Source organism: Pantherophis guttatus, chromosome 14 (assembly GCF_059756535.1).
Source record: "Pantherophis guttatus breed Tessera chromosome 14, ASM5975653v1, whole genome shotgun sequence".
Classification (NCBI taxonomy): Eukaryota; Metazoa; Chordata; class Lepidosauria; order Squamata; family Colubridae; genus Pantherophis; species Pantherophis guttatus.
In genome coordinates this window covers 1,579,557-1,595,429 of record NC_142076.1, presented here as the reverse complement: position 1 = coordinate 1,595,429, position 15,873 = coordinate 1,579,557, and the positions used below count along the sequence as shown (strand labels likewise).

At 54.1% G+C, this 15,873-nt stretch overlaps 1 protein-coding gene across 1 annotated transcript in view; it reads left to right on the top strand.

Moving 5' to 3' along the window:
* The first annotated feature begins 1,955 nt into the window (after positions 1-1,955).
* The window catches only part of LOC117667337 (heparan sulfate glucosamine 3-O-sulfotransferase 4-like), an 87,855-nt gene continuing 73,937 nt past the window's right edge, over positions 1,956-15,873 (top strand). Inside the window, exon 1 of the mRNA XM_060693039.2 lies at positions 1,956-2,809. Coding sequence (XP_060549022.2) covers positions 2,205-2,809 — 605 coding nt within the window. The 5' untranslated portion in view covers positions 1,956-2,204. The remainder of the gene's footprint in view (positions 2,810-15,873) is intronic.

Here is a 15,873-nt window from a genome sequence, read left to right as displayed (position 1 = left end):
GCTCAGGGCCAGAAGGACTTTCTGGCTGGTAGACTTACCAGGCTGACTTGGACGAGACAGATTCTGAACAGCTCTTTTAATTCAGGCTCAGGCCTAAAGCCGGCCTTGTCCTGGTCACTCTGTGGGACTTTCCAGACCCTGCAGGCTGCGCGGCCCTTTGGTTTTGGCTCTCCCCCCACCAAATCAGGGCATCCTTCTGGAGCAGCTCTTCAGGGCAACCATGGTGGGATGGATTGGCCATGTTCCCCTCTTTGAGGGGGGGGAGCTGTTTATACGAGACAATTTCTAAATCTGGCAGCCCACAGGTTCTACCTGCCCTTCAGGCAACAGGGGCTCTTCAAAAAAAACTGCTGAATAAGGATATTGAGGCCTCTGGACATTACCAACGCATGGATGACTCCCAGCAGTGTTTGTCTTCTCTCTGGAAGCAGAGAAGATTGTCCGAGTGCCAGACAGCTGCTTAAGACTCAGTAATGGATGGGATGATGATTGACAGGCTCATCCTGGACACAGGCACCAAAGTCTGTTGGGAAGACATTCCTTGGACAGGCTGAATTGTGTCCAGCTTGGGATTGGCTCACATGCTGTGGGAATGAGGGGACTTTTAAGGGAAGCTAAAAATACAAAAGCCAAGTGAAGCCATCCCAGAGCAAGAGAGCTGAAGGCCCTGAAATATTCTGCCCCCTTGATGAGGCCAACTTCATTCCTGCTTTTTTTCTTCAGAGTAATTGGGGCACAAACCATTGGGCGGGGCTGCTTGGCACGAATTCTTTGGTTTCCGTGGCCCAATGGGCTTGTGGGGGGGGTGGAGGGGGCCAGGCACCTGTGAAGTTGCAGGCCCATCAGGAATACTTGCATTCTGATCTGGGTAAATTACAGAGTCCGATACTTTAAAAAAAACCACTGATCTTTGGGAAGGAAGGAGCGTTCACCCTCTTTTTCATTTCTAGAAAAGGAACTTCCTACAAACCCTCCAGGCTGGATTCCCGGGGCTGCTGATGAAAGAGGCACTTTGAGTAAAAGGGTGGAGGGTCCAGGAGGGATACACTGCCTGGAAGCCAGCAGCTCCAACCTACCCCACGGTGCCTTTCGGGGGAGTCCCAGGCTTTTCTCCTCCTGACCTCTTTTGCAGGACAGAGCAGATAACCGAAGGGGGAGAACTCCAGAGCCCCCTCCTCCCCACTCGCCCAGTAGGGGAAGAGGAAGGAAGCGCCAGTCATGGGGGCTCCAGGGGCACTGCCCAGGCAAGCTCTTTGCCCCGCCCAGCAGCAGGAGGCAGACCTGCCCACGAGGCCCCCCGACTCCACAGTCCGGAGGCTTCCAGTACCAGCAGCAGCTCAGAAGGGAAGCCTCCCCGCTGAGCAAAGGGCGGCACCTGGCTTGCCCCCCCCGACAGCAGCAGTGACTTGCATCTGCAGGCCCAGGAGAGCAGCCAGCCCGTTGCGCCTGCCGCTCAGCCTCCCGGGGCGCTTCCGCGGAGCCAGCGCAGCAGCCTGGACGCTGGGCTCGGAGGCGGCCCAGGTGGCCAAGCTCTGCCCGCCGGCCCTCGCGGCTCTTGGGGAAGGGAGGAGGCAGCCCAGCGCTGGCAGGGAGAGCGACGGAGGGAGGGGGGCCAAGACGGGGCAGGGCTCGCCCTCTGCGCGATGGGGCCCAAGCGCCGCTTTTGCAGCTGCCGCCGCACTTTGCACGAGCCCCGAAACACGTCGCCCGCCTCCGCTTCCCGCGATGCCAGCAGCCCCGCCCCCTCCAGGTTGCCTGCGCAGGGTTGGCGGAGCTGGAGGCGGCGGGGAGGGGGGCGGCGGCGGGGGCGGGGCTTCCCCTCGCCAGCCTTTCAGGAGGCGGCCAGCCGGCCGGCCGGCGTCACCAGCCCAAGTGCCGCCGCCGCCGCCGCCCGTTGCGTCCCGCCTGGCCCCGCCCCGCCCCACCCCGCCGCCCCCGCCCCGCCTCGCCTCGACCCCGGCCGAAACTTTCCCTGCTCGGGCAGCTGGCGCGGCGCGGAGCCTGGGCCGGCCGGCGGCGTGGCTGGCTGGCCAGGGGCGCCCGGGCAGCGTGCGGGAGGCGGCAGCCGGGCGGCTGTGCCATGCGGGGCTCCCCTCGGGCAGCGGCGGCGGCGGCGGGGCGGGCGGGCGGCAGCGGCCCCTGCAGCCGGGGGGGCGGCGGCCGGGCTGACACGATGCGGCCGGGGCTGGGCGCGGGCAGGCGGCATGGCCCCCCCGCCTAAGGGCCCCCCCGCCCGCAAGCTGCTCTGCATGTGCAGCCTCTCGCTCTGCCTCACCTACGCCTGCTACAGCCTCATGGGCGGCCCCGGCACCCTCCGCTCCCCGCTGGCCGCCCAGGGCTCCCCCAGCCCCGCCGCCCCGCCGCCCAGCCCCGCCGCCCCCCGCCGGCCCGGCCGCCCCGCGCAGCCCCCGACCTCCTCGCCGCCGCCGCCGCCGCCGCCGGGCTCCCCAGCAGCAGCAGCAGCAGAAGCCGTGCCGGCGGCGGCTCGGAGCAGCTCTGCCGCCGCCACCGCGCAGGCAGCCGCCATCAGCCCTCCGGCCGCCGCCGCCGCCACCGTCCCCGGGCGAGCGGCCGAAAGCCCCGGCGGCGGCAACGCCAGCACCTCCGCCCCCGCCGACCAGCTGGCGGACGCCACGGCCACGCCGGCCTGTGGCGAGAAGCGGCTGCCGCAGGCGCTGATCATCGGGGTGAAGAAGGGGGGCACCCGCGCCCTGCTGGAGGCGCTCCGGGCGCACCCCGACGTCCGCGCCGTGGGCACCGAGCCCCACTTCTTCGACCGCAACTACGGCCACGGCCTCGACTGGTACAGGTGAGGCGGCGGGCGGCGGGCGTGGGGGGGAGGCGGGCTGGGCTGCAAGCACGGAGCTCCGCGGTCTCTCCAGCCGGGCCATTCGAGCGCCGCCGGTGCCTCTGCGCGCAGCAGGAGCCGCTTGGCGCCCCCGCCGGTCCGCAGGTGTGCGAGTGGCCCGCCCGCCTGGACAGCCGCCCGGCTCGGAAAGCGGAACGGCCCCGCTCGGCTCTGAGGCGGCTGCCGGCCCGTCGGGCGCGCGGAGGTGGCCAAGCTCCCCGGCTCGGCCGCTTTCGCCCGGCCGCGAGCGGTGGCTGGTGGCTCGGGGTGCGCCGGGTCCACCCGGCAGCTGCCTCGTGCTTCCCGGCACTCGCCCAGGTACCCCCGGTGCGGAGGAGAAGCGGGCTGCGGGGCAGGGTTGGGAGGGAGCAGCCCCGGGAGGGCAGGAGGCCTTTGCTTGCCTGCCCCGAGGAGCCTCTCCGTGTCTTAAGGGGCCCCAGAGGGAGCTGCTCCGGGAAGGGGGAGGCGGGCAGCAGGGAGAAGTCGAGGCTGTGGAGCAACCCTGGCCGCTTTGGGACAGGCTCCCCCCCGGCCCCCCGCCTCTCCATGCCTTTGCCCACCGCTTGGAAATCTCCCCCCTTGCAAGGGGGGGGGGGTGCTGCTTGGCTTCGCGACGCTCCGTCGGCCGGAAGATAACGCCTGCCTCTTCCCGGATTCCCGGGGGATTCCAGGAGAGGCGTCTGGGTCGAAGGTGCCATCTCTGGGGCTGGCAGCTGCTGGAAAAGGCTGCCCGGGTCATTCGGTCGCTCCTGAGCCGTGCAGCGGAGCCTGTGGAGGAGCCCCGGCACAAGGCTCTCCCGGCCCTCCCGAAGTTGACGGCTCTCCCGGGGCCCTGAAAGCTGAGGAAGGAGGGGGAACCCAGGAGACCACCTAGGAGGAGGAGGAGAGGCTGCATCCTTGTGGCTTCTCTGTCTGGGGGAGCAGAGGGGCCCAGGGGGGCTACTGGGGCGGCCTTTGGTGCTGAGTTTTGGTGGGTGGGTGGCCCACAGCTGCATTCCTTGCTCAGCTGCCTGCTCACTTTCTGTGCCTACCTTTCAGCCCTCCCGAGGGGCACCAGGGAAGGAGTTAGAGACCCACTAAAAACAGCGGTTTCCCCAGGGCCAGGTGGGTGACAAGAGGCAGGAAGAAGTGCTTACCAGCATCCTTACACACTCGCTTAAGCTAGCTTTGCTGTGTTTGTGTGTGTTTGTGTGTCTGTGTTTGCTGCCCGGAGTCTGAAAGGGTCCCTGTGGCTCTTCTTTGTTTGCGCTTGTGGGGGGAGGCACCTTTTCACCCTTCTGATGTGTAGTTTGCATCTAGCCACATCCAGCGTGGCCCCTGGGACAAGGGCTTCAAACCAGGAGCTGCCTTGCCTATCATGTGCAGAGACTGGAGGGGCCCATTCTGTTTCCAGACTCTTTGCCCTGTGGGGGAGCTGCAGCCGGTGTGTGGTGCAGGGAGAGGCTGCTGGCCACTCCTGTGGCAAGTCTTCCTGCTTCTGGTGTGGTTTGTGGTGCTCATGTGGCTTAGCCTGTCTGCTTTGGCTTCCCTGAAGTGGGGCTCAGTGTTTTTGGTGCGCTTGGGATTGGGAGGCTGCTGTGGGCAGGTCCTGTGTCCCCTGGCAAGCCCCTCATTCTTCAACGTTGCCCTGGGATGGGGATTCTCCTCTGGTTGTGGTCTTGCTGTCCGGAGTGCTTAGTCTTAGCAGTCTTAGCCCAGCCCTGTGATTTGGGACTGGGACTTTCTGGGGGAGCATTTGAGCACCCAGAAGTCGCTTCTTGTATGCAGCTCACATCCCTTCTCTCCTGGCTTCTATGAAGTGGGTCAGGAAAGTCCAGGGCTTTTTGCATTGTGTAATGGCTCCAACATAACTGAGATTATCCAGGATTCTAGGAAAGGGATTGCCAGGGACTCTGTCCAGCCAATTCAACAAATGTGGGAGGCCTGGAAATGATCTGGTCCAACGGCTGCCGGTGTAGGACTCTAGCCTCTGCCGTAGATGGCCATCCAGTGCCAGTCAAGAACCCAGCCATCCCGTCCCGAGGCAGCTGCTTCATTGGTCAACAGCTGGACCTGTTCCTTGCAGCTCCCCCTCCCCTGCTTTGGCTAGTGCCGGCAAGACAGGTGGCCGAGGGGCCGCTCTGCCCAGAGTGGAGGCTTCCTGCAAAAGCAGCTCTTTCTTGGCTCATTGTTTGCTGGCCCTTTGGCTACAGCTGAATTCTCAGCTCTGTGGATTCAAACTCAGGCATTTGGGGTGGGGGGGCAGCTTTCAGATTGGTTCCACTGACGTTTGCTCTGAGCGGTGTGTCTGTGCGTGGGTGTGCATGCCCAGTTAATGGCTCACACAGCAAGAGGTGACACTGCTCGTTCTGGCTTCCCCTCTGTGGCCTCTTAACATTGCGTGCTTCAGAAGATGTGGGCACATAAGCCACGGTGGGGTTGGGGCGGGCCAAAATTCCTGGAAGATTCCTGCAGCTTTGCTATTCAAGCACTGCTTCTCAGCCAAGAGGGGGTCCAACGTGGCTTTAGAGCCCAGCGTGGCTGTCCATGATGTCCGTGGGCTTTGTGCTGACCCTGGAGATCGGGGGAGGGGGGGAGGCAGGATTGCTGTAAATGGCTGGGTGAAAAGCCGGCAGGGAAAACGTTGGGGAGCTTCCTGACTCAGAAGCCTTTCAGTGCTGAAAAGGAAAGACTGCAGGTGGGGAGCAACCTGTTTGGGGAGGGGGCAGGTGAGGCTGCTGGGAGGGAGTGACCGACCCACTGACTCATGCTGGGAAAAGAGTGAGAGGGGAGTTGATGGAGAACGCCTGGCCTGGCTGCTGCCCCCTCAACACAGCACAACCTCCTGAACCACAAATGCATTGAACACAGCCATCTAATCACTCTTATCTTGGAGTGCTGGGTAAATGCAATGCTGGGTTTATGACTGGCTTGGCCGAGTGTGTCACATAAGCACAGCCCTCGTGGAAAATGGGGGTCCAGAAGGTGGGGAGAGCGAGCAGAAGAGCTTCCTCTCACTCTCAGATCATCCAGAAAAATGGCTTGGCGGAAGGACCCCTCCCTCCCTCCACAGATTTGCTCTGCACCGTGTTAAATTCTGGTCCCCGTGTCTGCCAGACCTTTCACTGGGAATAGACCCCCGATGGGTGCAGCCAAAGTGGGTGGGGGGCATTTCTGGGCCACAGGAAAGCAGGCTTTAAAATCAAGCCCTGCATGCCCAGCCTGGTTTCTGGAAGTCATGAGCTCTGGGCTCTACCAAGGCGATGGTGATGGCAGTTGCTGCCACGCTTCTTGGAACCCCTGGCATTGGCAATAAGGCAGCACATGTTGGAGGCGTGGGGGGCGAGGGGGCGGCCAGCTTAATTGCCTCTGGTGCTGGACGCAGGTTACCAGGTTCAGCTCCTCTGCAGTTAAGTGAGTTGACGTATATCTGGGTGTCTCCCGACTGGCCAATTGAGTTTTGGAGAAGAAGAAGCAGGATTCGGCGGCAGCCAGCTACCTCTGGGGCAGACCAGGGGGTCAGACTGACAAAAGCAGTGTTGTACTGCGAGCTCTGCCCCTTTCCTGCAAGTGTTATGCTGTCACACGGATGGCCTTAACAAAAGATCGTGGGGACGCCGCTGGCAACCTCTCGCTTCCTAATTCACCAAGGTGATTCTGTGATTCTCCAGGTGAGGACAGCAGCAGCAGCAACAGCTGAAATTTGCAGTACTTTGAATGTGTCAGAAAGGCGTTCAAAGTACAAAGAACCAGCCTCACAAGAGTGAAGAGCATCACAAAGAGCATTTGAGCTGGGTCTGCAGGAAAGAGAAAGGCAGACTGCTCCTGCGTGGCTCAGCTCTTCTCCCGAGAGAGGGATGGAGCTGGCTTCAGAAGGGGGGAGGGCAGGAGTTTCCTAGATAAGTCCTGTTCGCTTGATGATGATACTGGACAAAATCTGGGGACAAATCATTAAGCCGTCAGCATTTGGAAAAGAATGCTATTGCTTAGCAGATGTCAGCATGGATTTATAGTATCAAGAACAAATCATGACAAATTATATTTGCTACTGAGACTTCAGTTGACCACAGGAGAATTATGGACATGGTGACTAAAGAAGTTTTCTGTGAGTTTTTGATAGAGAAACTGGCAAAATGTTGCTGGATTAGCCTATGATTAGCCGGACCCAGAGCTGTCTGAACAATTAGTGCTGTTGTGTGGCTCTGTGACGGTCTCTTTAGGCCCTGGGCTCTTCTCCATATTTACAAATGGCCTGGAGGAGGCATTACAAAATATTTGCAGACAACAGAAAGATGGGAGGATTCCAGGAGAAGAAAAATATACCGCCCAGGGTTGAACTGTGAAGATAGAAAAGAAAACATCTGAGGACGGAATCAGAGCTCAGGAAGATCTTGACAAGCTGGAACAAGGGGCCAAAGCAGGCAGGGGGGATTCCAACAGGGACAAAGGCAGCATCTTGCATTTGGATGGGAACTGACCCCAGCAGAGAGAAGAAAAAGTGGGTGCAAACTGGGGCTCCTTCTGTATGTCAACAGCCAGAGTAGCCAGAGGTGCTCTCTGCACGGTCAGGCTGCACGGAGGATATCGTGGCCTGGCAGGCAGGAAAAAAATTGTCCAGAAGCCAGGGCTTTAGGTTACAAAGAGTGGTTTTGGGTTGGCTGTAAGAGCTGTTTGCCAGTGGGACAGATCCTCAGGATGCGGTGAACTGTTCTTCCTCAGGGTGTCTATAGAAGTGCCCCCCCCCCAGAAAGCCTGCCTTAGCTTGAGTGTGTTCAGTGGACACCCCTGCTGAGATTTTGGCTGAAGCTGTCACCAAGGACGTCCCAGGACACTTCCTGCCTTGATAGATGTTCTGTGATTCTGTGCATGGAGTAAAGCTGGAGCCCCAGGCCCTCTCTCCCCTGTGGAGGCCTCCTTTTCTCGTAGTTGTTATACTGTGCGCTTCAGCAGAGATTTCATGGTTTCAGGGCTGGTGGGGTTCATGTGGGACATTTTCCACTGCTTGTATGTAGCGGTAATTTCTTTCAAATTATTTTTGCTCGGAAAGGTTTCTATGAATTGAGAAGGCTTGGGGTATGAATAAGCAGCCAAAGGGAAGGGAGACGGATCAACATTTCACCATAGGTATTATATTTTGGTGGCTTTACGTAATCCTGGGAACCTGCTTTTGTGACTGATTACTTGCAGTCCCAGTGGACCCTAAAGCTTCCTTGGCTTTTTATTTTCCTGTCCAGCTGCTCTCCAAAGTTGTAACCTTCATCCCGCAATGCTCCCGGCAGGAGCTGCAGATGGAATTTCCAGGCAGATTGCAGGATTTGTTTTGAGTGCTCAGTTCCCCAGAAATCCCGATCGAATCACTCCGTCTTTCCCCAGAATGGAAGTGTGAGAAGCAGAATCGTTTTGCTGTTGCAACTGTCGGGCGTTGGGGGGAGTTGGGGCTCCTTGCAGAAAGGCAGGAGGGCTGGTTGGTTTCCATGGCTGCTGGAGAGCGGCTCAGAGATGCCTCAGCCACCGCTGCCCCTCCGTACTTTTCTCCAGCCCCCCAACGGCCTCATGGCCTCTGGCCCCACTGAAAGACCCCCTTGGTAGTGCAGACCCCAAGCTGCCCTGAAGGGGAGGTTGGGAGAAGGCAGCCCTGGAAGCTCCCCTGGCTTCATTCCAGATGTGCTGTGTGCAGAGGCTGCTCCCCCCTTCACCTCTGCCCAGGAATGAAAGTGAGGCTAGCTGGAGAAGGAGGAAGCCGAGGACCAGCAGGTTTTTCTTCTATCCACACGGGCAATATTTTAGAGCTGGTGCTCTGGACATCAGCCACAGCGGAAATCTGGAAAAGGTCAGGCAGCCGCTGCAGTCCTGGCCATCCCTCCCCCTTCCCTGGAAGGAGCCCTTTGCTTTCTGCGCAGGGGTGCCGAGGGAGGGAGGGGTCTTAATACGGCCTCTGGGGTGGCTTGATTCCTTTCTTCAGAATTATTGATTACGTTTTAATAGGGAGTTGTGCATTTAATTTAGTTGGGTTTGGATTTTATTCTTTTTGCTTGAGGCCTCCCAGGTGCTGCTCTGGAGGAGAAGTGGGAAACGCGTCCCTTAAGAGCGAGGCCAAAACTGCTGCCCGTGCCTTCCTCCTCACAGGCATGTGGGGCGAGGAGGGGGCCTCGTCCCAAGGCAGAACCTTTTCCTTGACTCTCTCAATCTACCAAGATTGAAGGGTGACCTCCTCCATGGTTGCTCTTCATCCCTAGGGGGGCAAGGGAAAACCCTGAAAGTCCATGGTCCGGATCACGTTTTTGCTGCGTGGACTGGATTTTCTTCTCATCCGGCACTCTGTAGAAGTTGTGGATCACACGGTGCCAGATGCACTTGTCCAAGAGACCGAGGCAGTCTGGAAGAACTACAGACCTTAGACGCTTCAGATGTACGGTGTTCCGCAAGCCCCAGGACTCGTTTGGTCTGGAGGTCCAGAGACCTAGAGAAGACCTCTCTGGCTGTGGTGTACGACCATCTCATCCACCAGATGACCTGCTCATCCACCTTCCCAGCTGGTCTACTCAGTGGAGATTGAGACCTTCGCTATCGGTATCCTGTTCCTTGGAGACAATCCAGTCTGTTCCTCCATATTGTCTGCTCTCCTAGTGTGTCTTTGTGGGATGTAACTCTAGAGACCTTAAAGCTGTATGTGTGAGGCTCTACCAGATCATCCTTTCATCAGGGCCTTTGCGCTAAAAACAGTGTCAGACTGGAGTCTGGGTTTTCTAGGCAGGAAATTGCTTCTTGGTTCTGGAACCTTTTTATTGGTGTTTGAGCTGTGGCCGACAGGAAGGCTGTGCTGAGGTCCAGAAACAGAGTCCATGGTGCTACTGCCCAGTGCCGGCCTTGCTCTTCGCCAGCACGTTGGGGTTGAAAAATCAGGGTCTGTATGTGTGCATGTGAGGGAGGGAGGGGGGGAGAGAGGAATGCGTTGCAAAAGCTTGGTGAGCAGAGTGGGCATAACTGCTTTTTATTTCCAAGCTTGGCAGTTTTATTCACTGATTCATTTTATGTCATATGTAAAAAAAGAGAGAGGGGGGTCGCGAGAAAATCCTTTTAAATATGCAGTGTTTGAGAGCTGGAGAAAGAGTGTGTATATTTGAGAAAAATTAGCTGTTTTTCCTTCCATGCATGAAAGTGTCCAACTTCGAGAAAGCATTACCACCCTGCCTCACATCAGTTTTTACATGCTGCAGGCACTGAGGATGGGTCATAAACTCCTGGGCTCTTTATGACTTCAACTATTACTAACACCACCACCCTTATATAACTGAAGGCATTTACCTTGACAAACTGTCCTGTGAATTCTTTTAAAAATTGCAATATAAACAGAAGAAGACGACACCTTAAAATTACTGTTCACCTCCAAGGTTGCAGGATGGGTAGGTGGATAAAATGAATAAGATGAGCACGGAAATTATCTGAGGAGCTAAGTATGGGAAGGAAGGCAAGGGGGAGCTTGGAGCTGATGCAAACTCTTGAGCAAAGGGGAGGTGGCCAAGGAGATGCGTGGCTCCACAAATGAACATCCAGTGGACGGTAAATTCTTTGCAGTTGGGGAGATCTTATTATCCGAACATGAGCTTCTGAGTGTTCAAGCTGGATCAGAGACCAAAAGGCAAGTTAGTTTGGTCAGCTCAAGTGACTTTCCATTTAGTCTTTAGCTTTGTTGATAGGCTTTCAGGTGCCACTGCTGGATACTGGCGATAGACCAAAGTTGACCAGTGATCTCATCCCTTCTGGTCTCCCTATCCATGACCTTAAGTTATCCTGACTGTTTGTTCTGGAGGATCTGTTTCCATGCTCCAATTGCCCATTGGAAGTAGCAAGGAACAACCTTCAGTGAGAAGGTTGTTCATTGCCAATGGCTTTGCACAACTCTAGAAAAAAAGTTATCTATATTTTCAAACCCTGAAAACATAATATTGGATGAGTACAGTACATCCCATTGAAATGAGGCCCAGTCAAAGACTACCTTGAAACTTCAGCAGTCATAAAATATGATTATTGATCCTAACTACATGGAACATCTCTTTGGTTTCTGGTAAATTTCTAGGTACAAGTCAAAATGCCATGTCTGATCCAAAAAATATGGCAGCTGTTCCAAAATCTGAAGTTCTTTTCTGGATGCCCCCGTCCATCTTCAGCAATAAAGTGAGTGAGATTAGCCTGAGGACCTTCACTGTAGGGCCAACCAGCAGGGCAGATCCTCCTCTTGAGAGGCTCTTGGACACTGAGAGGGAAAAGGAAATATTTCAAAACATGGACGTTTCAGTCCATTGTACTTGCCAAAAGGCCTGATGCTTCTTCAGTTTAGCAATTCTGAGAAACAAATTCAAACATTTCACAGAGACTCTGTCTCAGTTAATTCACTCAAGATTAGGGCTGGCATTTTGCTTATTCAGTTTTCAAGATTCTGTGTCCCGACACCTTTTTCCTGCCATTAAACCTGGTTTATAAATCTCTGTGTAAATCTTGTTTGAGGCTTGACAAAAAGTTGGCTTGCTACATTTTGAGAGCCATGTTATATTGATCTCCCCTATCTAGATTTCTGATGAACAGAAATACAGCTTTTATTATTGTGATTAATGTTCATGGTCATGTTTGTTTTATCCTGCTGGCCCTCTATTAATGTCAATACTTTGCAGCAATTTTCAATTTTATTTCAGTGCAAGGAGATTGTCTGCTTATTTTGGCACAGTTAATGGGTAGTTTACAAGAATCAGGAACACACACACACACACACACACACACACACACACACACACACACACGTGTTCTCAGCCCAACATTTCTGGATGGCTCATCCCTCACCCCTCAAGCAAGGAATGTTTTTCCATATTGTCAGAGGCTTTTTGTAGCAACTTAAACCAGGAACAATAGATCCTAAAACAGGACCTCAGAGCTATGACTGGTAAGGTTCATTTGAAAAGAGAGTGGGGATTATGACCAAAAACTTCCAGCAAGAGCTTTTCCTTTCCAAAGAGGCCTCTGCACGCACATAATTATTTGCCGTAGGAGCTCTCGAGGGTGGCAGACAATTTACTGTTATCAAGAATTCATTGCATCTTTCCTTAAAATGCAGGTGGGCATCCCGTCATATCCTGAGGTTCTGCCTGTGGTTGAAGGTGGAGATGGATATCCAGGGGTTCAATATTGCAAAGGCTGAAAATAACACTTGGCCGCAAGTGATTTTCCAATGTCCCGTTTTTCTCATTCCGGGTCAGTCATAATTCAGAGCATCCTGCTTGCTGTAGCTGCCCAGAGCTGTCAATTTTCAGAGAGTGTCCTCTTCTCAGGCTGAGCCTGGCTGCTTGTTGCAACTCTCTGTTGTGCGTCCATAATTTGAAGCATTGAGATTCCTCTCAATGATTTCATCTTTTGTGATGAATCTTGAGCCCATCTGAATGCAGAGTAAAAGGACCGGACTTCCTTTCTCAGAGAAGGAGATTGACTTGCAAGCTGCCCTTTTCCCTGCTGGCTTCCCAAGATGATGACTAGGCAAAACACAAAAGAGACGACGATGGTGGTGGTGATGATGGTTCCGTTGTGCAAACTTTTTTGTGTGGAAGGAGGATTGCAGAAGAAAATACCATGTTACAGTTGATGAGCAGGGAAGGGGTGGCATGATGAAGTTCCCAGGTTAGGAATGTTCTGCTGAACTTTCTGGTTTTTTGCTTGCATGCAGAGCCATAAGACATCCCAAAAAAGCTAATAGTAACTTAAATAGCTTCATAGGAGAAATAGAAGCTTTTCCGGAAAACCTAAAACAACCTCTTCGTGTTCTTTCTGCTCCAAAAATAACATGTGTGCCTCCCTCCCCACTTTTCCTGACCATCTGAAACACCTGGCAAGCAGTTCTGGTGGGAGCAGAGCCTGCAGGGGTGTTTGTTCAGAATTCGTGATGTATCCTCAATCTGTACTGATCACGGAGGAGTAGGTAACACAAATGCTTGGTGCTACATTATCCATATTTCTGAACATTGACCATGGTGGCATGGCTGATGGAAGCTAGAACCTAAAACAGCTGAAAAGCATCTGGTATTTTGGGGTAGTTTTCCTGTATCTGAGGGGTTGAATTGGTATTTCCAATTAGATCCTGCCCTGCTCTTCAGGTGAAGTCAGAGAGAGAGAGAGACCTTCTGGAAAATTTCCCAACTATAGTATTCATTGGAAAGAAAGGAATTCCTTCAGCTTATCTTGGCACTACCTAGAGCCAATATCTCCCAATACCTGGTTTTGCTGCAAGCTGCCTGGTGGGCTATTAGTGCAGGGCTCAGGCTTCCTGCGGGTGGGACTGGGCTGCCAGGCCCCCAATCCACAATGTGGTAAGCTCGGGAAGAGCCTTCCCTGCAAACTTGGCCAACCAGACCAATCAGGAGATTGGTCTTTCTCAGTACCAAGACCCAGATTCTCTCTTCCACTGGCAGCAGTTCAGATGGGGCCTCCTTCCCACAGCCTCTTCTGTGCTTTGTGGTCTTGAAGCTGCACAGCTGTTGGCCAGTGCTGCAACCAGGATCTTTGCCTGGGAGCCCATGGCGCTCTGCCTTGGAAAGTCTCGGGTGCCAGCAGTCAGGGAAGAGAAGGGGGCTGAATGTAGAGTGTGGCAGCGGCACTTGAAGGGTCTCTGGGCTGAGATGGGTAACCGGATTTCCCCTCCCTTGTCATTCCCCAAAGATGAGAATTGCTGCCACCTTACAATTGCATACTCACTGATGTGAGCTTCCAAAGCTGACATAGGCGACCATTCAGTGGGCCTGGAATGGGAGGAGAGGGATCCCAAAGAAAAGAGGCCATGGGGGCTCCTGTGCCAATCAGTTACCAGGCTTCCTTCCTCCCCCCACCATGTTCTGAGGAAGAAGATCCCCACCCCCCAATTGGGCCCTGAGCTGCATCCAGATGGGCTTGATTGTAGCAGGAACCGGCCCCGATTGCTGCATCTTCCTGCTCCACCATCCATTCTGGGGCTTAGTCCTACAAGTAGGGAGGTGAGGGGTCTTATTCCTCCCGCCCTGGTCAGGGAGAGAATGAGCCCTGATGGGAAGGGGAGGATGCTGTCTGGCAGCCTCAGAGAGAAGTAGGCCCCTCTTTGCTTAGGGCTGTTAAGCACACCAGTGAGTGGGAAGTGAGAGAAAATCTGATGCCACCTTGAAATTCCAGATGCTGCTTAAAGGCCGTAATTGAAGCTTAATCCTGCCTGATGGTGTGTGTGTGTGTGTGTGCATGTGTGTGTGTGCTGATCTCCACCCACCCCAGAAACACTCTCTCTTCCCCCCCTTTCTCTCTCTCTCCCTCCCTCCCTCTCTCCCTCCCTCCCTCTTTCTCTCTCTCTCTCTCTCCCTTTCTTTCTCTTTCTCCCTCCCTCCCCCCCCTCTCTCTCACACACACAGGGCAAGTGTTCCCCTCCACCCTGCTTGGGGGAGACCAGGAATACTGAAGGAAAACAGGAATGTTGGGGGCCCCATTTGTGATGCTTTGGGGGATTTTAAGAGGAATGAGAACAAAAGGCATCCGGCTGCAGCTGTTTCTTCTGTTTCTGTGTTTTCAGAGAGAATATGTTGGTTCTTAGGAATCCCTAATTTTTAAAAAGATAGAATGGAATTATTTGCTGGCACCATTAGAACCAACAGAGAAATATAATATAATAGTCAGTGACCAAAATTAAATATAATCTTTAAACAATTAGGATACATGGACTATTAAGTAAATAATATCTACCCAGATAATTTGATGGATTACTAAAACTATTAAACAATCACTTAATTACTAAAAAAACCCCACACAGATAGGCCTCAACTTATAACCGTTTAGTGACCGTTTGAAGTTGCAGTGACACTGGGAAAAGTGATTTATGACTGATCACACTTATGACCCATGGGGTTCCTTGTGGTCATGTACTTATGACGGTTGCAGTGTCCCGGGATCATGTGATCCCCTTTTGTGATCTTCTGACAAGCAGAGTCAATGGAGAAGCCAGATTCACTCAACAACCATGCTACTAAGGGTCTTTCTTTGCTAACTAACTTAAGTGGGATGGATGACAACAAGAAAAGTTGCAAAATGGGGCAAAATTTACTTAACAGCTATCTTGCTTAACAACAGAAATTTTGAGCTCAATTGCGACCATAAGTCGTAATACTTAGATTTGAATTCAGTAGTGACTAAACTTTTGAACTGCTTAAATGATGATTAAGGTCGGTCTGTATTTGTGTCAGAAGCACCTGCAATGCTAACCAAAGGCTGCGTCTGGTTTGAAAGGATTGTCGGTGACGCTTAATTGCCAAAAGTAACACAACCTTTAGGAAGGCTCCTTTCGTGTCCCCCGATCAGTAAGGCAGGCAAAAAGGAAGGCATCCCGTTTCCTTCCACTGTGGCTGCCCGTTAAAGGAATGCAGGCTTGCCATCATTTTAAGTGATGCAATCATCAAGTCTGGTCATGTGGCAGTCCCCGTTGCCATGGTAACACTAGGATGCCTGGGTCATTAAGTGGGAAGCAGCAGAGTCCCAGGTAAGGATGTTGGGTACTGGGGGAGGGGTGATGGAGCCCGGGGGGGGCAGCGCAGGCTGTGTCTGAGGGCAGGGAGGCGGGGAGGGGGGAGCAGGGTGGCATGCCACACTAGGAGGCAAGGGGGGCTTAACCCAGTATCTTACGACTTTCTCTGCTGGATGGGGACATTGACTTTCCTTGTGGGAAGCTGGGAAGGGAAGGGAACTTGTGATTGCCACTTTTGTAAGTGCAAGCTGGTTACCAAATGCCCGAGCCATCGTGTGACTGTGAGGTGCTGGGATGGCTGGAAATTTGAGGAATGGTTAGGCCTTAAAGGTTAAGTTAGGTTATAAAGGTTAGGCCTTATGAACCATTTAAATACAAAGGGCAGCAGAGAAGGGTGTGTGGTTTTGATCCACTCTCCTCCCAGGGGCCTGGCAGTAGATGGTCTTGCCTGGGGAGCCATGGAGTCTCTCCCTCTTCTGGAGCCAAAGGTCAGGTATTGAGTGGGCTGGTTGGCTGGGGTTTGGTCAGGCTA